The sequence below is a fragment of the Megalobrama amblycephala genome, linkage group LG8, assembly GCF_018812025.1.
Source record: "Megalobrama amblycephala isolate DHTTF-2021 linkage group LG8, ASM1881202v1, whole genome shotgun sequence".
Lineage (NCBI taxonomy): Eukaryota > Metazoa > Chordata > Actinopteri > Cypriniformes > Xenocyprididae > Megalobrama > Megalobrama amblycephala.
Genome location: NC_063051.1, coordinates 31,430,601 through 31,457,545, shown reverse-complemented (window position 1 = coordinate 31,457,545; position 26,945 = coordinate 31,430,601). Strand labels below are relative to the sequence as shown.

The 26,945-nt window shown below is 36.5% G+C and overlaps 1 protein-coding gene across 8 annotated transcripts in view; it reads right to left on the bottom strand.

The window, feature by feature from the left end:
* Nucleotides 1-606: 606 nt before the first annotated feature.
* Nucleotides 607-26,945, bottom strand: part of inpp4ab (inositol polyphosphate-4-phosphatase type I Ab) — a 67,190-nt gene continuing 40,851 nt past the window's right edge. For 3 of the 8 annotated variants that reach the window (XM_048200534.1, XM_048200535.1, XM_048200536.1), the window contains 9 exons: nt 23,752-24,043; nt 22,669-22,704; nt 20,145-20,317; nt 17,089-17,212; nt 16,655-16,922; nt 16,396-16,493; nt 16,198-16,310; nt 13,475-13,629; nt 607-1,913 (listed from right to left, as the gene is read on the bottom strand). In XM_048200534.1, coding sequence (XP_048056491.1) covers nt 1,781-1,913; nt 13,475-13,629; nt 16,198-16,310; nt 16,396-16,493; nt 16,655-16,922; nt 17,089-17,212; nt 20,145-20,317; nt 22,669-22,704; nt 23,752-24,043 — 1,392 coding nt within the window. In that variant the 3' untranslated portion in view covers nt 607-1,780. Of the gene's footprint in view, nt 1,914-3,147; nt 11,631-13,474; nt 13,630-16,197; nt 16,311-16,395; nt 16,494-16,654; nt 16,923-17,088; nt 17,213-20,144; nt 20,318-22,668; nt 22,705-23,751; nt 24,044-26,945 lie in introns of those variants that run through there. The other 5 variants (XM_048200539.1, XM_048200540.1, XM_048200538.1 and 2 more) reach the window with 4 other exon arrangements.

Genomic DNA, 26,945 nt, shown 5'->3' with positions numbered 1-26,945 from the left:
TAAGACCCTTATTCCTCGTCTGGTATCTTTTAAAGCTCTTTGAAGCTGCACTGAAACTGTAATTTTGACCTTCAAACGTTTGGAGGCCATTGAAGTTCACTATAAGGAGAATAATCCTGGAATGTTTTCATCAAAAACCTTCATTTCTTTTTGACTGAAGAAAGAAAGACATGAACATCTTGGATGAGTAAATTGTCAGGAAAAGTTTATTTGAAAGTGGACTAATCCTTTAATCCTACCCAATACCTAAACTTAACAACTATAACAACTAATTTACTAACTATTAATAAAAAGTAATTAGGAGTTTATTGAGGCAAGTCAGTTAATAGTTGGTTAATAGTGAGAACTGGACCCTAATCTAAAGTGTGACCATTATTATTATTATTTTCATTAGTAATAGTAGTAGAACATCATTATGAGCAGAAAGCATCATTGACGGCCATTCATATTGACAAAATAGGTTTTTCCACCAACATGTAAATTGCAAAAAAATAAATGAACAAACATATTGCCCAGGTTTTAACCTAGTGTAGATCCCCACACATCCCAACATGCACAGAGACAAAAAAGCTTTCTCGTGATAAAAAGAACACAATCGACGTCAACTGTCTTATATTCTCTCTTTAATGGCATCAGATATTGATGACAGCATTTTAATACAGCAGAACTCTGTTCTAGACAGACATAATATATCTAAGAGGGCATCATAAAAGATCAACAAGATCATTACCATAAAAAGAAATAAATACAAATCAAAATCAATCCAAAAATCTGAGCATATATCTCTCTTAAATAACGTCGTATAAGCATACAATAATCAAATCAACATCAGTGTCAAAAACAGCATCAAAAACAACAGTGATACACACACATGACAAAAGAATAACCTTTAACGGATAATTTTCATGACTGAAACAGATTCACATTTCTATTTCATGAGTGCTTAGCACTGTACTGTACTCTCTCAATGTATCCATATTCCATTTATGAATGTACCTCTTGTTAAAAACAAGTACAGCACAGAACGACAGCATCGTCATCTATTAGAAAGAGTCGTTGCTGCCAGCCGAACACAGTGATACACTGATCTCACTTTGCCTTTATCATTTTCTACGTTAGTCCATAGAAGAAACTTGCCAGTAGCTCATTTCTTTTACTTCAACAGGACATTGTTAATCGCAACTGAGAGGATGTACTGTGCACGATCAGTTAGGCTTAAAAATGAATAAAACACACATTTCCCAAAAGTTGGTCTATGGGAAATGACACTTGAAAATGGTGGAGCCTCGACGTACGAACACAAGGCAAGAAGAGTCACGTGACTACTATTATGATGCAGCTGGTGTAGCTTAACGTACTAAACACAGAACAGTTTGCGATAGACAGTCAAGACTACAGCATAAAGGAATAAACCCTCCATTATGCACTATAAAGGGCCAGGATTACCGAATACATAGCAAAAATGACTAAACCCTTCATTGTGCACTACAGAGGGCAAATATGATAAATTACATGTAATACATACGTATGTGTTTGATGATACTTGTGAGCTTATGAAAGAGAACTGATCAGACGTGTAGTCTGTATCTACTGCATCTACTGATACAAATCGTTGCAGTCAACATTTCCACTTCAAGTTCATGCTTGAAATGTAAATGTGCGATAACCATCGGAACAAACTGAAACAGCATTTGTGTTGAGCAGATTTACTGTAGCTCAGCTTGAAGAAGCTTGAATTTCTAATGTGCAGGACTATTACATCCAAACAAGAGTCATTTCATTAAGTCTCCACTTTCCCGAAAGTGCCATCGGGAGGTCTGTAATATTTAGGAAAGGCCTTCAGCTGCAGACAGTTAAAGGCATACTTGCGACATCCAATGTTCTTCGTGGTATTCTCACGGCGGCAGCCCTCGCTGGCAGGGGAATGGGGCGGGATTGAGTGTGTAAAAACAAGTAGAAAACAAACAGAACATGAAGCCATGTTTAGAAAAATCACAAGCAAAAATTATCACAGCCACAAAAGATGGCAGCAGACATTTCAGCAGTGTTATGAGCATGAGTGTTACGGGTGAACAGAGAATGAGGGTGGCCAAAGCTACTCGTCATCATCAAAAAAAAAAAGCAGCATAAACAAACCACGTCACAATATAGTTAACACAAGCTGAAAATGCAACTAAAAGTTCTTTAGGACTTTTTTTTTTAGGTAGTTGCAATGCTCTGATGAAAATATAAAGAAATCTTTAAGATCAGCATGCTACATTGGCTGTGTATTAGGGTGTGGTAAACAATTATTTACGCTAAATAATTACATTTGATCAGGGCGACTATTGCACATGTCCCTCTTATTGAGATTGCACAAATTCTGTCTTTTATATATACACATAGAAATCGGTGATGCTTTCAAAAATGTGCTTGCACATAAATATCTTAGTGATATTCAAAAAAGAGTATTCAATAAATTCTTCAATGAGTCAACCGTTGCAATGTAAATGATCACTCTAAAAAATGCTGGGTTAAAAACAACCCAAGTTGGGTTAAATATGGACAAACCCAGCAGGTTGGGTTAAAGTTGCTCCTATTATGCCCTCTTTCACAAGATGTAATATAAGTCTCTGGTCTGGTCAAGTTTCAGCTTAAAATACCCCACAAATTTGCCCCTATTTGGGGGTGAGCAAAAACATGCCTTTTACTATATTAATATATTGCTGGCTAAAAAAATAAATTCAAAATTGGTTGAAAAAAAAGGCTGGGTGAAAACAACCCAATCCCTGGGTTTATCTATATTTAACCCAGCATTTTTAGAGTGATATCAGTAAGCATGATATGGAACGGTTTATTTCAGGTCAAACTGTCTAATTAGAAATTAAACATCTGTGCAATGTGTCATTCTCATGTCGTTCCAAACCCATTTGACTTATACTTTCTTCCGTGGAACACAAAATTCTGAAAAATGTTCATGCTGCTCCAATACAATGAAAGTGAATGGGCAGCAGAGGCTATCAAGCTCTGAAAAAAAGCACCATAAGTATTCCCGAGTATACTTCATTTTCCATGTTCCGAGTCCGCACAGCTTTCAAAGTATACTCAACCGCGGATGAACACGGATGGGCGCGTTCGACACATGCGCAGTACAATTCCTTTTTTTACACTCTGGGTTCAAGGTTCAATCAGACATCAGAGGGCAGCACTGAGTCATCATCTCATTCGGAAACTGCTTCCTCCAGAGGTCACATTTGATGTCTTATTTAAGAAAAGTAACTGTAATAAACTTGACTGTTATTCCTCGTGAGGTGTAAAGTACTTTCTTACTTTGCAATCTAAAAGGTTACTTTTCTTAAACGAGACCACTTCGATGACATATGCAGCCTTCAAATGCGACCTCCAGAAGATGCAGCCTTCGGAATGAAACGCAGCTAATGTTCGCTCGGAAGGATAGAGGAAGAAAAGTAGCGTATCCGATATTGCATGCAAAGTTTAGAACAAGAACCAAAACAAAAACGATGGAGAATGATATGCTGCTTTGTTTACCGTTTTGTATCTCTAATCCCTCTTTACGCTCTCTTCTTTGACTACTGCACAGCAGTGCTAATTTTCACAGCAAATTTTGATTTAGTTTTAGTCGTAGTCTTTAGAATAAAATGACAATTAGTCATATTTTAGTCATCTTAATTGTTTTTGTTTTAGATGACTAAAATCTAATGGGTTTCGTTAAATTGTAATGCATTAATTAAGAATCTCTGTAACATTTCCAAACTCATTATATACTCCCGGAGAAAACATCTATTAACCTGCTATTAAAACATCTATTAACATGGAATACAGACATATTTATAACAAATAATTAATAATAATAATTTATAATTAAATAAAACCACTTCTCCTAAACAAGAACATATGGTCTTCGTTTCAATGAATGATATATGGATTCTTTATAACAACTTGCACACATCATTCTTTATTCTTTCAAGCAGACATGTTTATTTGTATAAATTAAATCTAATTAATCCTTAATAAAGCTATTAAAGAGCAGTGAATGCTTTTCTCTTCGTCTTTTGTTTGATTAATATTAAGGGCAGAGACGGCAGCAGGTTTATTAGGCTGCTGTCACTTTAAGACTGAATGCGTTGATTCAGTACACTGATGCACATCCAATATTCTCACAACTGTTTACGTTTTCTTAAGACATAACCAACTATTTACGTGAATACTTTACAAAACTGACATTTTTGACAATGTTTTGTGCATTTGTCCATTCAGATGCAAAAGAGAGCTCAGTTCAGTAATTGTGCGCTGTATAGCTTTCTGTGTTTGTGTACGCGGCTGCACGCTTCAGGTGTTTGAACACAGAAAACCACACTGAATAGAGCTCTCTTTTGTGTCGTCATGCTTTTTCAGATCAATCTATATGTCTGCTCTTCTCTTTCTCTCAGACGTTTACATTTTTGAATGTTTTATGAGACATGCAGCAAGTGTATTCCAACTTATTATGCAGCGTTAGCAGGGGTTACACTTTTTTCGGCTAAGGTTGCAGGCTTGCCTTCAAGTGGCTTTGCAGACGGTGTGTGCAGACGTCTGCGGATCCACCCAATGATGAAAATTACATAACGCGGACAGTGACCGGCCCATAGCGGAATGAGGATGGACGAAGTAAACTTTGGGATTAAGTCTTCTAAACCCCTATACGGCAGCTTAGTGTAATAAACCAAATGAAATTTAAGTTGTTCACTGAAAAATCGTATGAGAAAAATGTCTGGAAAAGAGCAGCTTGAACTTTCTGCTAAATATCTCCTTTTAAGTTCCACTGAAGAAAGAAACATACAAAGGTGAGTAAATGATCACAGAAATCTTTTGATAACTAAATAGCTAAAAAAAAAAAACTTCTAAATCAAACCGGTTCCTTTCCATGCAGAGACCTTGTAGTTTTTGACTAAATGAGCATGTACGCTCAGTTCACGAGCCTAAAGTGTAAAACGAGGTAGAACTAAGAAATCTACTTTGATCTTTGAGTAAAAGGTTATATTTTTCAAATATTGATTAAAAATACTGAAATAATATTTAAAAATGTACAAATGTTGTAAGAGGAAGCATAAAAACAACACTGCATATTGTATAATATTGTTTATAAAATATGATTCTCTGAGCATGAAAGCTCAATATAAATCAAAAGAGCATGTGCTCTGAGCCTATTTATTAATCAAGCAAATTCATTAAACCAATCCACAAAACTGTTCCATTACAGATAGATTACTAAGATAGTTCCCAAAACATTCACTATACAGCTTCAAACCTAACTGATCCTTAAAACTAGGGCTGCACAATTACTCCAAAACGTTTTGATTATGAGTATGGCTGCCACGATCAAAGACTTTATATATAGGAAGACGGTGCACTACTATTAATTGGCTGGTCTAGCATGAAAAACAAGCTTTTTTAAATGCTATTTGAACATAAGAAACAAGCTTTATGAGACTGTTGTTGTCAGATATTCATTGGGGTTTTTAAAAATGAAATTTTATCGTAAGCTTAATGAACAGTTTTGGAGAATTTGATGTTTCCCCAATCAAAAAGATGCATTTGGACGCATGAGAGCGAGAGGCCGAGTGAAATAACTTGTTTTTGCCACGATTAACCATGAATGTCCTATACAGCATTCCATTTAGAACAATATGTGTTTCTTGCAGCATTTGAACAATCACAAACTGGTATGTTGTGCGAATTTTTGAACAGGCAAAAAAAAAAAAAAAAAAAAAAAACACAGCTCATAATTTGCAATTATTTGGATAGATGTTGTGCAGCTTGTTTGTAAAATAGACAAAGTAACATCAAATTTACACTGCAAGCTGATTGTAATAACATGCAGCTGTTTTAATATAAACGTTGTGAATTTCTAATAAAAAAATAATTCAGATTACAATGTCAAGGGAAATAATCTATTTGTCATAATCATGCAGCCCTACTTAAAACCAATGATCAAACTTTAAAGCTATCAGACTGAGTCCTATCCTTAAATTCTATTCGTTAAAACCTAAAAACGACATTCAGCCAAACCCGAGGCAGTATCTGTCTAAACAGACTTCAAAATCAGTTACCAAAACCTTTCTCCAACTTACTGCATAAAATGTAATCATACTCAGAATACAGCTAGTAACATTATCCAATATGATTTAAAACAAACAGGAAAAAGTCTGGAAGTCTTCTAAAGCAAATTGAGCAAAAATAGACTCACAGAGCCGCAACATCATTATAAACGAACCCCTTCAGCATCTCAAATGGAGATATTTTGGGACAGTCAATTTCTTTAGTAGGTCAGATGAAGTCTACACTTTTCTGTAGCCTGGTGAATGTTAATTTTTTTAACGTTCATGTAATGGACAGCTCTTTAGGGCATGTAAACTCAAGCAGTGCTCACTTGTAAACAGCAGATGTACTGGCCGTGGCATGTGGCCAGACACATTTTTACAAAGCACAGAGAGGCCATTTCTAATTTGGCACAGAGGGAAGCACGATTAAACTGGGAGTCCTTTAAAATGATGAAATAATTGTGGTAAATATTTACATATAAAATATATATTTACATATAAATAAGGGAAGAATTCAGAAGATTTGCAGCCTGTATGTCATGATTAGTTTTGGCAAAAGAACATACATTCTATTCATTAGTCCTGCATAAAAACACTTTACTTAAAGCAACACATGGATGGTCTTCTCATCTAAACAGATACATCTTAAAAGGACTGTTCCAGGTTCAGTTTAAGCTATCTAGCAAACATTGATTACGTCTCTCAATTTGGAAGAAGGTTGTACTTTCAAAATTGCGTATTTTAATGTTAGTGCCTTTCCCCATAGACTTTCATTGTTAGTGCATTAATGTAAAGAAGGTTTTGTTTGTTTTTACGAATTGAGTGACCAGTCAAAACTGCCTGTCTTGTGTTTAACAGAACGTATGTGAACCCGGAACATTCCTTTACACAAAATTCCTATTAAACCCATTTCAGTTCTATCAGCTGACAGTGAAAAAAAGTAATTCTCAAATGCATATTTAGATTTCCCTGACTGAAAATACAATCTTATATGGCCAAATTTAACAGTTTTACTGGAAAAGCTGCAAACAGGCTAGTGCAGACCAATCATGGCAAAAGAACAAAATGTTTTCTTCCTGCAAAACATGGGAAGACATGGACACACTTAACACCCTAAAGTGCAATACATTTTTAAAGCAAGTGCGATGATAGTTGAAATGAGCTTTGGCCGGGCCTTAGCTTTGCATTTAGATAGAAACACATGGAAGACGTAACAAAATCGACCACAAAAATCACTGGAAAACTCTGTGATACTGTTACAGAATCAGTATCTCATTATTATAAATATTGTACGGACCACCAGCACACGATATGCGTGCCGTTATAATAACATAAATAAAACGGTTTTATATTATAAGAATATTTAGTATTGAATAAATAAATCAATGTCTTAAATATATATGTTCAATATACCCTCTAAAATAATTCAGAATATCTGTAATATGTCACAAATTAATTTACAAACTTTTCTCTTATGTCATCCAAGATTACTTAAGAAGAGAGAGAGAGAGAAAGAGAGAGGTAAGGCAGATAGAAACACCAAGACCTTTAGACTGGCTGTTAAGGCCCCAATATACTTCAAGCCAAATCGAAGAATCTTATAGAACAAAATCAGGTTAAAATGAAGTTCGTTTCGAGAGTCTGAAAAGCTTGCCAAAGTGAACTTTCCAGAAAAGTTCACTCTGGCTGGTAAACACCTTTGAATTGGTGATTACATCATTTGCTTTCAGAGGTCAGACGCGAGTAAAAACATGAACACACTGGAGAGCTGCTTTATGGTAACTGAAAGTGACACTGACACTGACTGTTTAATAATGTAAAGCTGCTTGCTTTGAAGCAATATACTGAATAAAGTGCTATAAAAATGAACGTGACTTGACAGGAGTGAAAAAAAGCATAGCTGATGCAGGGGTGTAACGATACGCTCTGCTCACGATTAGATACGTGTCGCGACACTGGGTTCACGATACGATACACATCACAATGTTTTGAGCAAAATTCAAATAACAGATTTATATCCAAAACATTAACAATTTTCAATAACTTACTTAGTTGTACATACAACTTAATAAAGAATTTACAATATTTCAAGATTTAATTGAACTTCCTGTATGTAAATTAACAATTAACATTAAAACTGAATATTAACATGAAATTAGAATTAGGATAGCGAGGAAACCTAAGAGAGAACTTCTTAATGGTGACATCAGAATAAAAATATTCATGATTCTGAATCTGAAAATACAGAATTATACTATACATATAAAAATAATCAGTAAAATTAGGCATTTGGCATTACCAGGACCCACAAATATTGCCCCACTGCATTATTATACATTATATTCAACATTAAATATAGTAGTATTATTACGGAAACTCTGTAAACTTTCATTTTTTCTAACACAGTACATTCGCGCTTTCAATGCAAGAATTCGTTGAATCTGTTTTACACAGACAAGCCACCTGTGCAGATTATACACTTACATGATAAGAATAAACAGTATAAAATGCTTTGAATCATCATAGTACCAAAACTAAAAACATGACATGGTGAGTTAAATTATGCTTTGCTTTCACTTCCAGTAGCAGCCTTTGTTATATTTCACCTGTTTCCCTTGCAACAGAAGGGGCCTTCGCTTGCACTTGTAAAAGAGCCTTGCCCCCCACCATCATGGAAATTTAAGGGTGCTAGGTGCAAAAATGCCACCAAATTTAATAAAAATGCCCCCAAAATTAAAGATATATGGGGCAAAAATGTCCTTGTATGAGTTCTTGTTTTATAACAGGGTATAGAGTGCTGTTTTCCTGAATATCAGCACGATTGCAAATGTGATAGCCTATTGATTTCATACAACAGTTCAATAAACAAGAAGTTAATATATGGTGACTTTTATTTTAGACTTGGAACATTGTCTATTTTTCCTCTATCAGGGTCCCACTCTTTTTCAGCGATCATTTTCCAGGACATTTTCAATTTTACAACAATGGGAATAAAAGACTGGGATTACGCCCTAAAGTAATATATTGCTCTCTAAGTCTTTAAAAGGTTTATTGCCATGACTTAACTATAAAATCAGTTTTTAATATGAGCTCTTAATCATACATTATGACTATGGAAGATTGTTTCCGTAAAAAAAAAAAAAAAGGTAATTGCAACTTTTACTTTTTATCTCGCTATTCTGACTTTTTTTTCTTGCAATTGCAAGTTTACATAACTGTGATTTGATATTCGCAATTGCAAGATATAAAGTCAGATTTGCATGATAGAAACTCCCAATTCTGACAATTCAAAAGTTTATATCTCACAATTCCAAGAAAAGTAGTAAGAATCGCAAGATATAAACTGTCAAATGCCAGAAAAAAGTAATAATTGCGAAAAAAAAGATCAGAATAGAGTGATATAAACTTGCAATTATGACTTTTTTTCCTCGCAATTGCGAGCTTAAATCACAATTATGTAAACTCGCAATTGTAAGAAAAATATTTAGACTTTTTTTTATTTATTATTCAGTGGCGGAAACAAGATTCCATAGTTTATTTTCATTACTTAACTACTGATGCACACTTCTATTTTTTTTTGGCAGTAAGTTTTGGAAGATCATTATCTTTGCAAGGTGGACTTTTCAGGGTAAGAGATGGACTAAAAATAAACTCTAATACTTTACAGCTAGATTCCGATAAATAAAAAAGATGAATTCTTCAAACAGTGGTACAAGAGGATGTGGTGCTGGTCCTTCAAGAGTCACTCTCAATCTGTCTGTCTATAAAGCCTATAAAAAAAATCTGTCTTGTATTTTACTACAATTCAGTATGTGATTCTTAAATGGGGGGCATTTTTTAGGATTCTTTACCTAATCTAAGTCTCTGAGATCCTGACACCTCACACTTCTGGAGACTGCAGGTAGGTTGCAGTTCTGGAAAATGGTGGCACTGAAGACTAAAGGGTTTCTGATGGTTTCACACTTAATTCTTCACTGAGAAATTTTGCTGTCCAATGGTCATGCCTTAACTGCAATTTCTAGTATTGCATTAATATTGCATCCTTCTTGTGGGGATTTAATAATTTTTAACCTTTCATTCTGAGATAAATCTCTTTTTGGCTCATTTTATCATCTTTTAGCTCTTTGGTCTCTAAAGAAAAACCCAAGAACTTTTTAAAAAATTTTCCAGGACAACTACAAGATTTTCCAGCACATTTTTCATTTTCTCTAATTTTCCATGTATTTTCCAGGACTGGAAAATTTCTCATCAATTTTCCAGGTTTTCAAGGTTTTCCAGGATGAGTGGGAACCCTTGTCTATTTCACAACGAAAAATGTTCCAAGCAAATCAACAGAACCATTCAGTCTCTGAGCAACACAGTGATGTTTCATTACTGAACGAATCCACGTTTTGAACAAATCTTTTGACTGAATGATGGGGGGCCTCCAACTGTTTCTACACCAGTGCGTATCGCTTCAGATAACGGTTCTAATCGCAAAGCATGTCAAAATGACTATTTCCAAACTTTTATTAGTTCATCCAAAAATTTAAATTCTTTCTTCATTTACTCACTCTCATGTGGTTTTCGTGCATCACGCACACGTACATTTAAACGTCCATGTTTACTATAGTATGCGCGTCTTTGTAAATCTGTTGATCATATAAAGCCAGCGTGTCTCCTCAGAAGACTTGGATTTGGATTAGACCGCTCTATATATTATTTTTACGACGCCTTTATGATCTTTTAAGTTTTAGGGGAACTGACTTTAAATGGAGGGACAGAAATCTCTCAGATTTCATTAAAAAAACAATTGTGTTTGGAAGATTACTGAAAATTGTATAGGTCTGAAACGACATGAGGGTGAGTACATGATGACAGAATCTACATTTTCGGGTGAATTATACTTTATAAATACAGTAAGCTGAGTCTTGAATAAAACACGAATCATATAGTTAACATCAGTGATGCATTTTTATATCGCGATATAACGATGTATCGTTACACCCCTAAAACATCCAAATCATAATAAGATGCTTTCTTAACTGCTGTTTTCTCACTGCTGTCATTTTTGTTGTGTGTTAAGCGCGCAGCATTTAGATATTCATCTAAACACGCTCACAGTTTTGGCTTGTTCGCCAACTGTATACCTGCTAAGGTATTTCAATCTTCTTTTTATGCCTAAGCGAAGAAAGAAAAAGATCTTTGCCATGAGTATATCGGGGCCTTTAGAGAAAGGAGCTGAAATGAACCAGAGAGAATTCAGCGTTGTCTGCAAACAACTCCTCACCCACAGGAGGAAAAAGTGAAAATAAAAAGAGAAAGAAAGTGCTGAGATAGCTGGAGTGAGGGAGAGAGAGAAAGAAAAATGAAAGAAGGGGGTCTCCGGCTCAGCTGCAGCGGAGTTTGGCCAGCAGGTAGGCTATGCTGAGGAACACCCAGACGATGAGCAGGTTTGGGCTCAGGGCCAGAAGGGGCAGAGAGTAGAGCAGACTGGGGTCCAGCCTGAAGTCCCGTATGGGCAATAAGCCGCTCAGGTTCTTCTGAGTTACCCCCTCCCTGGTCCCAATGCTGCAGAGAGGGGCAGGGGACGAGGGAGCGGCGGCAAAGGCCAGAGAGGACAAACAGAATGGGGCGACATGCACAGGATGGAGTGACGTGACCATGGAGGTGGTTCCAACAGTAATGCAAAGTAATAATGAAATTAGAAGATTAAGTGGAGACACGATGACAAGGTGTCAAGTTGAATCCATCCGTCAGATATGGATGCAAAACGAAAAGTAATTCCAAAAGACATAAAACAGACATCGTGAAGTAGGAAAAGAAATACAGACACAGAGAAGGGAAGGAGAGAGAATAAAGAAAGAGAAAATTAAGAGTGATGTTCTACATCTTTGCCATTTAAAGTAAAGAAATGGGCTCCACGTTGGACAGAAGTGGGCGTATAGGGGCTTTGCTGCTGCTGCCAGCACTGGGCCATGCAAATCAAGCGTCCTCCCAGCATGCAACAGAGCCATCATAACAAAATTAAAACACGGCGTCTCTGCATCTAGAAGGAGATCCAACTGTTTTACATACAGGCTTGTTAAGAAAGGCAAATATATAGGTATAGATAGACTGCTGGCTTTCTTTGAGATGCATTTACAATCACTCAATCTCGCGCGGACACAGGCGACAGCAGCACAGCGCGGTGGAAGATCATGCATTGTGGGTAATACTTTACCTTAACATCTAATTCATTAACATTAGTTAATGAATTAAATATTATGAACTAACAATGAAGAACATTTTTTACAGCACTTATTTTTTTATCTACTCTAGGATAATGTTAATTTATAAATATAAAGTTGTTCACTTACGTTTAATATAGTATACTAAGAAATGCAAATTTACACATTGAAATGTAGTAGTATACACTAACATGCAAATGTTTGTGGTTGGTAAGTATTTTATGCTCACCATGGTTGAATTTATTTGATTAAACATACAGTTTGATACTGTGAAATATTAAAATACTATTGTTATTTTAAATAGCTTATATGCTGATTTGGTGCTCGAAAACATTTATTATTATTATCAATGTTAAAAACAGTTGATTAAGATCTAGAAAGTTCAAAAGATTTATTTGAAATAGAAATCTTTGTTTAATTATAAATGTCTTTTGATCAATACATTAGTCCTTGCTGACTAAAAGTATTAATTTTTCAGCAGTGCATGTAGAAATTAACATTATCTAGATTAACAAATGCTGTAAAAGTAATGGCCATTGCTAGTTCATGATTCCTAATGCATTAACTAATGTTAACAAATTAAACCTTATTGTAAAGCGTTACAATTAAGTGTTTACCGAAGCTCTCTAAAACATCAACAAAACCTTCCTGTGCTCATCTTGGCTCTTTCATCAGTTTCCACAGATAAACAGTTTTCATTACAAATGTAACTACATTAAGTTTGTTTAGATCTGCCCTCAGATTGCACAGGAGACGAGAGGAGAAAATTATGGGACAAACCCGACAATTCCACACTCTTATTTAAAAGCACAGAACATCTGGCAAGCAGACAGCCAAACAAATCAGCCGGTTTAAGTTTCAGCAGTTTCCTCACTCTACAGGAGCGATTTATTTGTGTTTACATCTCTCGTAGAGCGTGGAGAGAGGGAATGAAAGATGGAAAGGTGGAGTGGGAAGGAATAAACACTCTATGTCCCTAAAGTGAGTAAATATAAAAGTAATGAACATATTAGGCCACATAAGCCACAAAGCAATAAAGACAGAAAATTGTTACTGCAAACACCAAGAAGCCACAAGCAATGAGGGATGATGCACTGAGAGAGAAGGAGAAAGAAAGGAAGAAAAGAGGAAGACAGAGGCATATCCCCAAAGCGTGCAGTGCTTACGAACGGGCAGTTGTTTTACCTGCGCATGCAGTCGAGGGCCTGGGTGAAGACCTGCGGGGCCATGCCGTGTTCGTGCTGCAGGATCAGACACTGCTCCAGAGTCACTGACATCGCAGTGCGGTCCTTCGCACTTTTACAGCTGGTAAAACGCACTCCATTCAGTCGCCGACAAATCTGAGCAAGGAGGGAGAAAATATTGTGTTAAAGGTGCCCTAGAACCAGTTTTTACAAGATGTAATATAAGTCTAAGGTGTCCCCTGAATGTGTCTGTGAAGTTTCAGCTCAAAATACCCCATAGATTTTTTTAAATTAATTTTTTTAACTGCCTATTTCAGGGCATCATTAACTATGCACCGATTCAGACTGCGGCCCCTTTAAATCACACGCTCCCTGCCCCCCGAGCTCTCGACTATAAAACAGTGCAAAACAAAGTTCACACAGCTAATATAACCCTCAAATGGATCTTAACAAGATGTTCGTCATGCATTCTGCATGCATGCTTCGGATCATGTGAGTATAGTGTTTATTTGGATGTTTACATTTGATTCTGAATGAGTTTGAGGCTGTGCAAATATCACTAAAAATATCATGTAATCATGGATCATGTCAGTTATTATTGCTCCATCTGCCATTTTTCGCTATTGTTCTTGCTTGCTTACCTAGTCTGATGATTCAGCTGTGCACAGATCCAGACGTTAATACTGGCTGCCCTTGTGTAATGCCTTGAACATGGGCTGGCATATGCAAATATTGGGGTCATACATATTAATGATCCCGACTGTTATAACAGTCAGTGTTATGTTGAGATTCACCTGTTCTTCGGAGGTCTTTTAAACAAATGAGATTTATATAAGAAGGAGGAAACAATGGAGTTTGAGACTCACTGTATGTCATTTCCATGTACTGAACTCTTGTTATTCAACTATGCCAAGGTAAATTCAATTTTTGATTCTAGGGCACCTTTAAAGTCAACCACATTTTTACACTTACTCCAGTTCAGCATTCAAGTGTCCTTTGAAATGAAAAACTTAGATGCAAATTCTGTTGCTGCTGTGCTGAACTACACAAGTAATCAGTTTCATAATTAAATGTTCTCAAAATTTCCTTTTTTAATTAAATATTGCAGTATTTATTCTAAATGATTTATCAGTGGACATCTTTATTTTTAAAAAAAAAAAAAAATTGCCCTCATAATCTTAAATCAAAATAACTTCCCCTCCTTCTTGCAGCGACATATTTTCACAAGGGCGGGATGAGGTCAGTCACAATAGAGCACAACGATCCAATCAATTTCTGATGGACAAAATCAAGTCCCGCCCTACATTTTTTCTTGTTTTCAAAGCCGTTTCACTCAGATATATGTCATAATAGGGAAAAACATAATATCTTACGGGTGCACCAATAAACCCAGTGGTCCCCAAACATTGTGAGTTGAAAGCCCCCCAATGTCCAACAAAATATTCAAAGGCTTGTCTTCAGGAATTTCTACTGTAATTATGACAATGCTGCTTGTTTTCAAAAAAAATGTATTAGCAGAAACTGGGAGTGTTGAACATGATTGATTTTGTGATCCCAGAAGATCTGAGATTCTTGACTTCAATTTGCATAAGGTGTTTTTAGCATTTTAATTGAGTTAAATTTTAAATAAAATAATTTACTTAAAGGATTAGTCCACTTTCATATAAAAATTTCCTGTTAATTTACTCACCCCCATGTCATCCAAGATGTCCATGTCTTTCTTTCTTCAGACGAAAAGAAATTAAGGTTTTTGATGAAAACATTCCAGGATTATTCTCCTTATAGTGGACTTTCAATGGATGGTTGAAGGTCAAAATTACAGTTTCAGAGCAGCTTCAAAGGGCTTTAAATGATACCAGACGAGGGTCTTATCTAGTGAAACGATCGGCCATTTTTGAAAAAAATGTAAATGCATATGCTTTATATAAACAAATGATCGCCTTACAAGTGGTTCCGCCAAAACCACACTTTTGTATTCTTCAAAAAGCTTATGCTGTATGTCCTACACCTTCCCTATTCTACTTACGGAACGAACGCAGCGCCAGTTCCATTTTTTCCGTAAGTAGAATAGGGAAGGTGTAGGACATACGGAGTAAGCTTTTTGAAGAATACGGAAATCGGAAGCACATGCAAGATGATAATATGTGTTTATAAAGCATATACAGTTGTATTTTTTTCCGAAAATGACCAATCGTTTCTCTAGATAAGACTCTTATTCCTCGTCTGGTATTGTTTAAAGCCCTTTGAAGCTGCACTGAAACTGTAATTTTGACCTTCAACCGTTTGGAGACCATTGAAGCTCATTATAAGGAGAATAATCCTGGAATGTTTTCATCAAAAACCTTAATTTCTTTTCGACTGAAGAAAGAAAGACATGAACATCTTGGATGACATGGGGGTGAGTAAATTATCAGGAAATTTTGATTTGAAAGTGAACTAATCCTTTAACATTTTTTGTGGGTCCCATGGGACTCTGGTGTAATTTTCTGTGCAACATCACAAGTTTTACCAGGAATTCTGCTGTTAAAAACACATTTTTGTACTTAAATAATGGAATCTACTGTATTTCTTACATGAAAACTACGGGTGTTAAACATTTTTTTTTTTTTTTTATGAGAAATGCTGAAATGTAAATATTCAAAGAATTGCTGAAGTGCACTCTTTTATTAGACCCCTTTTAGTTATTTCACCCTTTAGTAGAAGTAGAAGTAGAAGAATTGTTACCTCTGCAGCCTGCCACAAGATGTCTACATTTTTATTTTTCCTAGCATGAACATTTTGACCAAGGAACCGCAGCAGCTCTGGGAGACACGTCTGACTACGAGAGCGAGGAAGACCTGAGAGAGACAGAGAATTAAAAATCGTCTATAATTTCTCATGTAGAGAGAGAAAAACAGAACATGAGAGAGAATGCTGACTTACAGTCCTCCGGTAAAACCTCCTTGAACTGCTGGTAGTAAGAGTTCAGACGAGCCAGACTCTCCCCGTTGATGAACTCCTGAAGCGAAGTGTCTCCAAATCTACAACACAAAACAATTCAAGTTCCCTTTTGATATGTTCAATTTGAACACAAGTGTAAGCCAAACTGAAAAATAGATCAGATAAAACAATTATGGTATAATGTTATTTGTCGATGTTACGCAAGCACTCTTGAGGGCTGTTTTACATAATCAAGACTCACTTCTCGGCGAGCGTTTGCTGCTCGTTGATGCCCACGTTGAACAGCACCGGCTGTACCCGCAGCAGCATGCCATTCTGGATCTCCCTTGGCAATGCATCAAACATGCTTCCTGGGAGCGGGATGCGAACGTTGAACCCGTCTCGGTTTCCGGTGATCACCGGCAGCATGTCGGGGGAAGAGGTAGAGATGGCCTGCGTCACCTTAAACGTCACGTTCCGAAGGTCCATTATTCCTATGCTCATGTCCTCTAACATGGCCAGCTCCTCTCCTGTGACACACACACACACACACCAGGATTAAGACGTGATTCAAAACACAATGCTTTACTCACATGGGATTGATGAGTTTACATAAGTGACCTTTGCTCCTGGATACACAGTGATCACTGAATCACAGTATGGGCATGCTGCATGTGCGTAAGTGTGTGTGTTTACCGTAAGTACTTAATAGACACTCGAACTGAGCGAGCAGACCGATGGTGTAAAGCTGTCTCAGGAAACCGTCGTCACGGAGACAGTTTCTCAGTTTGATAATGAAGCCACAAATTAGTGCTGTGAGCTTAAGAGAGAGAGAAAAAGAAAGCAAGAAGACATGTCAGAAAATGACAGAAAATGGGAGTAAAGGAATAGCTTATCCAAAATTATTTAATCTTGTCATTTCAAATCTATATGAACTTTAATATTATGGAAAGAACGTGTAAACTTGTTTTAAAAAAATTAATGGAAAAGGTAACAAGATTCAGGTTTGGAATTAATTATTTCATTTGAGTGAACTTCCCTTTTAAAGGTCATCATCAGGGGCCAAGCACCGAAGGTGCGTAGGCACCTATTGTATCCGTTGGCGTTCTTATTATTCTGCTTCTTCCGCTCTGGAAGTCTATGGCAGCCCATAGAACCATATGGTAAAAAGTTGTGAAATTTGGCACACAGTTAGAGGACAGTCTGACCTTTGTCCATAGCAAATTTGGAGTCTCTAACTCAATCCCTCTAGCGCCACCAGCTGTCCAAAGCTGCACTTATGTTTATGTTAATAACTTTTGAACCGTGAGGGTTAGAAACAAAATCCTCTGATTCCTTGGCTCAAGCTGAATCGATTGCACCCTATGACGTCATTTTCCGCCATTTTGAATTTTCTGAAAAACCTACTTTTTCGAACTCCTCCTAGGCCGTTACTCCGATTTTCATGAAAATTGAACCAGATCATCTTCAGACCATGCCGACAAAAAGTTATTGAATTCAAGTCGATTCCTCAAAGCGTTTTCGTAAAACACGTGTAATGAATTGTACGTAGCGCTTGCGAAAATGGACGTATCTCTGCAACGCTTTATCGTATTCAGACCAAACTTGGTACATGTCATCACAAGCATGACCTGAGGCATCATGCAGTGTTTCGGCGCAACGCCACCTATTGGTGCAGAATATGAAAAAAAAAATCATCAATTTGGTCTCGTTAGATTCAGGGCATCATGCCGAGTCGAATGATATCCAATGTTCCCATATCGGACATTTTGGCCGTCGGCCATTTTGAATTTTGTGCTAAAATGCTGTATTTTACGAACGCATTAGCGTATCTTTACGAAAGTTGGTATGGGTCATCAGCACAATGCCCTGAAGGAGCCTGAGAAGTTTCGGACCAGCCTCACCTTGTGGTCAAAAGTTATAACAAAATTTACAAAAATGCTAATAACTTTTGACTGTTTTAACTGGTCTCAGTAGATTCCTTGGGTCATGCCGAAAACACAGATATCAAATTTGCTATAGTCGGCTGAACTTCCTGTCCGCCATATTGTTTTTCTTCAAAAACCTACTTTTTCGAACTTCTCCTAGACCGTTGCTCCGATTTTCACCAAAATCGAACCGTATCATCTTCAGACCATGCCGACAAAAAGTTATGGATTTCAAGCCGATACGTCAAACCGTTTTTGTACACCGGAGCAACAAATTTGAGGAATGATGCAAAACCCACTCTTGAAGCTGTATCTCTGCAATGCTTTGACATATTGACACCAAACTTTGCAAGTGTCATTGTCACCTCACTCTGACCATACTGCATTAATTTGGTCACAGCGCCACCTATTGGTCAAAAGTGATGAACCAGTAAATCCTCATTTTTGATCATTTTTCAGCTCTTTTGCCTAAAATGACCTTAATAGGTCTTTAATTGCTCACAGTTGTAGTTGGTCTGATGCTCACAGCCGTGTTGGCTGGCTTATTGTGCTGTTTTTGTGCTTGGCCCCGTAATTGCTGCTTGCAGCTATATTTACAATTATTATTGTGGAGATGCATGACTATCTTAAAACCTCACTTAAAATACATTTGAATGGTTCACCCAAAATTAAAATTCTGTCATCATTTACTCACTCTCATGTCATTCCAAATCCATGACTTATTTTTGAAACACAAATGAAGATATTTTTAATGAATCCTGAAAGATTTCTGTCTGTCTATTGAAGGTCCATTCACCCAAAATGTTTGACGTTTCACAAAATTCACAAAGACATCATAAAAAAAATCCAGTCTTCTGAAGAGACGAACACTTTGGCCCTGTTTCCATCTGGTATTAACATTAACATGTATTAATACAGGTGTAAACAGGGTGTAAATCGTTTTGAGCTTGTCCATTTTCAACAACTTCCAGAGGTAGTCTAAAATGCATTCAACTGGATTGCTTTCGTAGTGGTAACGTTCATGCGGTCGAACGTGTTCGAACAGCCACAAAAGACCGCCTACTCTCCGCCTACTGACCTAACGCGTAAACATTATTGGAAGCGCTCTGGCCAGGCTGAAGACCCAAGTTTGGTTTGAAGACGAAAAACGTACCAAGCAATGTTCTCTCGCCATTCCTGATTTCTAACACACACTCACAGTGCTTTTCTGTCATCTCTTCATATGTAAAATTGCACAAATTTCGTCCATTAGATCAAAAGATCTGAAAAAACCCATACATTTACCCACCCATAGACCCTCCCCTCAAAGAAATCAGGACAGAAGTGGTTGAGAGTGGACAAAAGAGACGGATTAAAACGCCAGATGGAAACGGGTACATGTCTGCCTTGTCTACTTGTGATCCGATCGACCAAAACGCATCTTAATACCAGGTGGAAACAGGGCCTTTATATGATGAACAGATTTAATTTAGACTTTCATTCACATATAAAAGACTGATTAGCACACGTACATTGAGCACATCAAATATGGTAAATATCCGCTCTAACATGCTTGCTTGACGATTCTTTTCAGAAGACTTGAGTTAAACTGCTTGATTCATTTGGATTCAAGTTTTGGGTGAATTGACTTTTGAGTCATATAAATCTAGAGTTTTATTAAAGATTTTATTAAAAATATCTTCATTTGTGTTTTGAAGATGAACGAAAGTCTTATGTGACTGGAAAGAAGTGAGGGTGATTAACTGATGACGATTTTCATTTTTGGGTGAACTAACCCTGTAAGGTCATGGAGCTGTTCACTAATGTGTGTGCTTGAGATCTAACCGTCTGGCAGAAGACCACGTCTCGGCGGTACTGCAGGTTGAGGTCCATCGCGATGGTTGGTGCGCTGTCTTGCATGAGCAAGAAAACCATTGACTTCTTGGCTTTGTCACTCATCATGGCCACACACTCCGTTAGGGTCGTCAAGAGGGGATACAGGGCCTCGCTCCACTCACCTGACACACACACACAGAATCTACTGCTAGTATCAAATATCACATATTCCAATGCTTCTCAAGACAGGGCTTTAAATTCTCATGTTCCACTTTAAAGACCCCATGAAATCCAAATTTAAGTTTTGTTACTTTTACCCCCAGTTTCACAGACCAGGCTTAAGATAGTTCTAGACTAAAATGCATGTTTTAACTGAAAGCAACTTGTACTGACATATCTTAAAATTTGTCAGTGCCATTGTTTTGTCTTGAGATGCACACCAGTAATGTTTTTTTCTAGTGAATGTTTATAAAAGCTACTTAAATGCCCTAATTGAACTAAGGCCTAATCCTGGCTTAAGCTAAACCTGGTCTGTGAAACCGGGCCTTAATCTGTTTACTTGTCCAAAACTGAAAATTCTGTCATCATTTACTCAACCTCATTTTGTTTCAAACCCATAAGACTAGAGATCTTTAATGAAACCTGAAAGATTTCTGTCCCTCCATTGAAAGTTCATTCCAACAAACTTGCAAGCTTCAGAAAGTTTATAGAGACATTGTTAAAGTAATCCATATGAATTGAGTGGTTTCAGACATGATCTCTTTTTTTAATTATTCACATTGATCAACATACAGTGGCTTGAAAAAGTAAGTGAACCCCTTGCAGAATCTGTGAAAATGAGAATTATTTTAATAAAATATGAGGGATAATAAAAAATGCATGTTATTTTTTGTTTAGTGCTGTCCTGAGTAAGATATTTTACATAAAAGATGTTTGCATTTAGTTCACAAGACAAAAAAATAGCTGAATTTATTAAAATAACCCCATTCATAAGTATGTGAACCATTGAATCTCAATACTGTGTGTGGTTACCTGATGATCCATGACTGTTTTTATGTTTTGTGATGGTTGTTCATGAGTCTCTTGTTTGTCCTGAGCAGTTAAACTGAGCTCTGTTCTTCAGAAAAATCCTCCAGGTCCTGCAGATTCATCAATTTTCAAGCATTTTTGCATATTTGAACCCTTTCCAGCAGTGACTGTAGGATTTTGAGATCTGTGTTTTCATACTGAGGACAACTGAGGGACTCAAACTCAACTATTAAAAAAGGTTCAAACATTCACTGATGCTCCAGAAGGAAACACAATGCATTAAGAGTCGGGGGGTGAAAACTCTGGAGGAGACTCATGAACAACCATCACAAAACATAAAAACAGTCGTGGATCATCAGGTAACCACACACAGTATTGAGAATCAATGGTTCACATACTTATGAATGGGGTTATTTTAATAAATTCAGCTATTGTTTTGTCTTGTGAACTAAATGCAAACATATTTTATGTAAAATATCTTACTCAGGACAGTACTAAACAAAAAATAACATGCATTTTTTATTATCCCTCTTATTTTATTAAAATAATTCTCATTTTCACAGATTCTGCAAGTGGTTCACATACTTTTTCATGCCACTGTACATACATAGGACTCAAATAAATGGTAAACTGAAGCTCAAACATGCTTGTTTGAGTTTACATTCACCATATTTGATGTGCTCTATGTATGAGCACACTGATCAATATTTATATGTGAATAAAAGCCTAAATTAAATCTGCTCATCATATAAAGAAATTGTGTCTTTTCAGAAGACTTGGATTGAACTGCTCGATTCATATGGATTACTTTTACAATGTTTTTATGAACTTTTTGAAGCATCAAAATGTTTTCTTTCAATGGAGGGACAGAAATCTCTCGTTTAATTAAGCATATCTTCATTTGTGTTTTGAAGATGAACGAAAGTCTTATGGGTTTGGAACAACATGAATGTGAGTAACTGATTTTCATATTTTGGATGAAATATCCCTTTAAGTTAATTGTAAATGCTGACAAGTTTGCTTTTAGTAGATATATGCTTTTAAAATTTACAATCCCTCTCTTCCAGGAATACAGACTCAAAAAACTGAATTATGTCCAAACAAATGCTTTCTAGAACTGGAACATCCCTTCCCTTCCTAAATTATAAAAAACACTAGACTAATATGCTTCACATCAGAGTGAATGAAGCCTTGACATGCTATAGTTAATTTTTTAGTATAAACTAAACTGCATTGACTATTTAAAAAAGAGACTCTTCAATATGTCCCGTCCCGACTTCCTTTTTCAATCAAAAATATCACATCAGTAGCACATCGGTGTTCAACAAGCCAATTCACAGGGACTTTAAAGTAAACATGGATGCACTGCGTTCAGAAAACAATAGCAATGACAGTTCTACATCAAGTTACGTCATTAACGAATGACAGACAACAGATGTGACATAAAAGTGAACACCTATTTAGCATAAGCGCATAAGCTTAAGGGAGGGGGAGGGGCTCTTACCTGGGTAACTCTCCTCTCCGGTGCTGCTGCTGCCATCTAGAGGGATGGAGGTGCAACTTGCAACAGTTATTTAGCGAGTGCAACAAGCACAGCACACGCAGCTCACACAGACACTGAGACCACAATGTTAAAACAAGTCAACTACTACTTTCCCAAATTGGAATGTTGCAAATGTTTGTGTAGAAATAATATGTAATAAAATAATATTCACAGCTGACTGGCAAACTAATGATTTTATAGTCGTTATATAATAGAAATGATTACTGTAAATCACAGCATGCTGGCACTGCCAAGTGACTAACTGGCACATAAAGCCAGCACCAGACAGCCTGTGAGCATGTTAGTCAGCCAGCCAATCAAATGAGAGCACCCGGTCACATGTTCACAGTAGGCAAATATGCTGGGTCAAACAACAGAATGTTCCAGAAACATATTCCAGAGACATGGCACATCAACAGAGAGTCACACGGAGTCAACACACGCTCATTAACACAAACTGTGGCACTGAATCCACTTGGATGTCAGATTTTCCATACAATATTCCATACAATTCCATGCATATAATATTGCTTGTTTTGGCACTGATAATTCAAAACAGATAAACAAATATACACATATTACAAGACTCAAAAATCAGACAACATACACAATGATGTACCACAGATGCATCCCCCCCAAAAAATAAATAAAAAAATATATATATATATATATATATATATATATATTTGTATGATGAAATGGATTCGAAACAGTGGGAGAAAAAATTAAAGCCACAACCAAATAAAAACAATTTAAAAGCTTGTTGCTATGGCAGCATGCAAACCTGTCTGAAGATGAACAGGTGACAGGGTGTTTGAAAAATAGATACAGAAAGGGCGATAATTAGAATATAGAAGAGATAAGTATGTACATGTGTTAGTGTTTGTACTACAGTGGAAATGCAATGGGCAAGCAGCAGGGAATGTGACGCAGAAAAACATAACTTATGAAACTGACTCTGCCTACTAGACCCCATGCTGTTCTCAAAAATATAGTTGAGAAAGAGAGAGAGAAAGTGTGAACAAGACAGTGAAAGGCACCTACAGGCATGCATTTCTGCATTAACCGGGCATGCAGGGTTCAGATCGGGTGGTGAGGATGAAGGTGAAGGTGACTGCTGTTGTGGTTCAGGGGCCGTGGAAGACTCTTCCATGCAGACAGGGTTGATCCAGAAGGCTTTTGTTTTCCCATTACCTTTCTTACTGGCGCCGCCCTGCTGGTCAGCCTGGAACATGTCCTCACTGCTAATGCTGTGCAGACGGTCCCTCTGCAGCAGTTTGTCCACTCGCTGGATTATACACTCCAGACTTTTGTCAACATTCCCCCATACCTTTTCCTGTAACAAAGAAACTATTTGAGCAAAGTCCGAAATTTGGGCACAAAAACATGTAGTTGCACTTTATTTTAAAGGGGTAATATAAGTCTCTGGTGTCTCCAGAATGTGTCTGTGAAGTTTCAGCTCAAAATACCCCACAGATCATTTATTATAGCTTGTCAAATTTGCCCCTATTTGGGTGTGAGCAAAAACACGCTTTTGTGTGTGTCCCTTTAAATGCAAATGAGCTGCTGCTCCCGGCCCCCTTTCCAGAAGAGGGCAGAGCTTTAACAGCTCGACAACAACAAAGCTGGAGAATCTCACGCAGCCAAAATGAGGATTGTCAGTAACGGTGTTCAGCCTTACATTGTTCAAACCGGAGTCGACACTGATGGAGAGACTCAGGAAGAAGTTACAACTTTTAGAATGAAACTGGACGTTTCTGAATGGTTAGTGGATAAATTTATGTAGTTGCTGTGGAGTTGATTCAACTCATCGACTAGCATGTGCCGTCACGTTAATCTTTTGTGCAAATCCAGTGTTGAATTGACCCTCGTTTGTGAATCAGTCTGGCGTAAATTGACATTGTGTATCTCCAGCTGTTACAGCGAGTAAACAGAAATGGCAAACTGCAGTGGTTCTCTCAGGGCAGGATCTATGCTAATAGGGCAGTTCGTCACCAGTCATGGGCGGGGCTTCACCATACTCTTACGTAAGAGTAGGGGGAAATCTGGAACTGCGTGTTTGGAGAGACTGTTTATGATTCATGGTGATTATTAAAAAAGGAGTTGACACACATCTGTGTTCAAACACCTTATAGAAGTGAATTTTGCATAATAGGTCCCCTTTAAGATGTCCTTGTTACAGTGTAATGTAGTTACTATAATAATAATAATAAATATATATGTACAAAGACACTGTAAAATAAAGTGCTTACCAACATTTCAAATGATTTCAACAAATTCCTTCAAAATGAGTCTGAATTATTATACTATACAATGATAATCCATTGTTATTATTATTTTAATTCTGAGGCTGTGTTGAATTTGTAAATTAAACATAAGTAGTTTAAAGTTGTGTATGTGCTGTGTTGCATGAACTAGTTTTTTATTCATTATTATATATTATTATATAATAAATAAATAGTATTTATTTATTTATTTATTATTATAATGAAATTATATTATAAAAAAATATTGTTTTAAGGAAAACAGCTAATTTAGGGCTTTTTAGGGAGTATTTTGTTCTTCTGGGTTTGAAAGCAATATATGTGGCTGTAACATACCACTCAAAAATTTTGGGTCAGTATCATTTTTAAGCAAGGACACATTAAATACATCAAAAGTGACAATAAAACTTTTACTTTGTTACAATGAAATCTATTTCTAAACACGTTTTATTCATTAAAGAATCCTGAAAAATGTAATCATGTAATGATTTCCACAAAAAAAATAAAAAATAAAATATCAAGCAGAACAACTGTTTTCAAAAATAATATAAAAAAAATGTTTATTAAATACCCTATCAGCATACTACAATTATTTCTGAAGGATCATGTGACACTGAAGACTGAAAATTTTGCTTTGCCAACACAGGAATAAATTACATTTTAAAATATAATAAAATAGAAAACATTAAAATTGTAAAAAATATTTCACAATATTACTATTTTATTTTTGTATTTTGAGCAAACAAAACATAACCTTGGTTGGTATAAGATACTTCATCAAAAAACATTTTAAAGAATGTTATCCCCAAACTTTTGAATGGTACTTTAGATGTGTAATTTACACTAGATCTGAATCTGATTTTAAATCAGGTAACCAATTCCCTGTCAGAGAACTGTGAAAATCCAAAAACAACAAAAGTGTACACTGCGTTCCAAATTATTATGCAAGAGACAAATCAGTAAGATTTCTGTACAATAAACATTCAGATTTTAGTTTTTCTAAGAAAATGTTTGTTTGTTTATTTATCCATGTCTTTTTAGATAACTGGTATCAATCTCAGACAAAATAATTTACCAGGTCTATGGAAACCCTACTTAGAGGTTGTTCCACATTATTAAGCAAGTCACAGTTCTCATGCAATATGGGGAGAAAGAAAGATCTTTCTGAAGATGAAAAGCATGAAATGGTGCAGTGTTGTGCAAAAGGCATGAAAACAACTAATATTGTGTGAAACTGAATGGAGATTATCAAATTATCATAAGATTTGTGAATGATTTAGAGCACAGCAGAACTCGGATCAGATAAAGGCTTATTGAGGAAAGTTCCTGTCAAAAAATTTAATTGTATTAAAAGGGCAGCTATAAAAAAAAAACAGTGTTGAGCAGCAAACAGGTATTTGAAGCTGCTGGTGTCTCTGGAGTCTCAAGAAGCTCTCCATGCTGGCTGACAGTTGTGCGTAAAGATGCATTTCAGCCACTCCAAACCAAACCTCACAAAGAGAAACATTTACAGTGGGTTTAGAAATACACGAAGACTCATTTTTAAATAGTTTTATTCACTGACTAATGCCGTACTACAATGGATGGTCTAAATGGATGGATTTCTGGATGGTTGGTGAATGGTCACCATGTTCCAACAAGACTGCGATGTCAGCAAGGAGCTAGGTGGGTGATTATTTGGGCTGGATTATTGGGAAGTGAGATGGAGGGTATTTAAATGACTTTTGCAAGATATGTGGAGCTCATAACTGGCCATTTTCAGCTATGGTATAAAAAGGAGGATAGTGCATAGTACAATGCACTATTTGTACACAACTGCCAGCCTGCATGGTGAGGCTCTCAAGACTCCAGAGACACCAGCAGCTTCAAATACCTGTTTGCTGCTCAACACTGGCTTTTTTTTTTTATAGCTGCTCTTTTAATACAATTAATTTTTTTGGCAGGAACTTTCATTAATAAGCCTTTATCTGATCA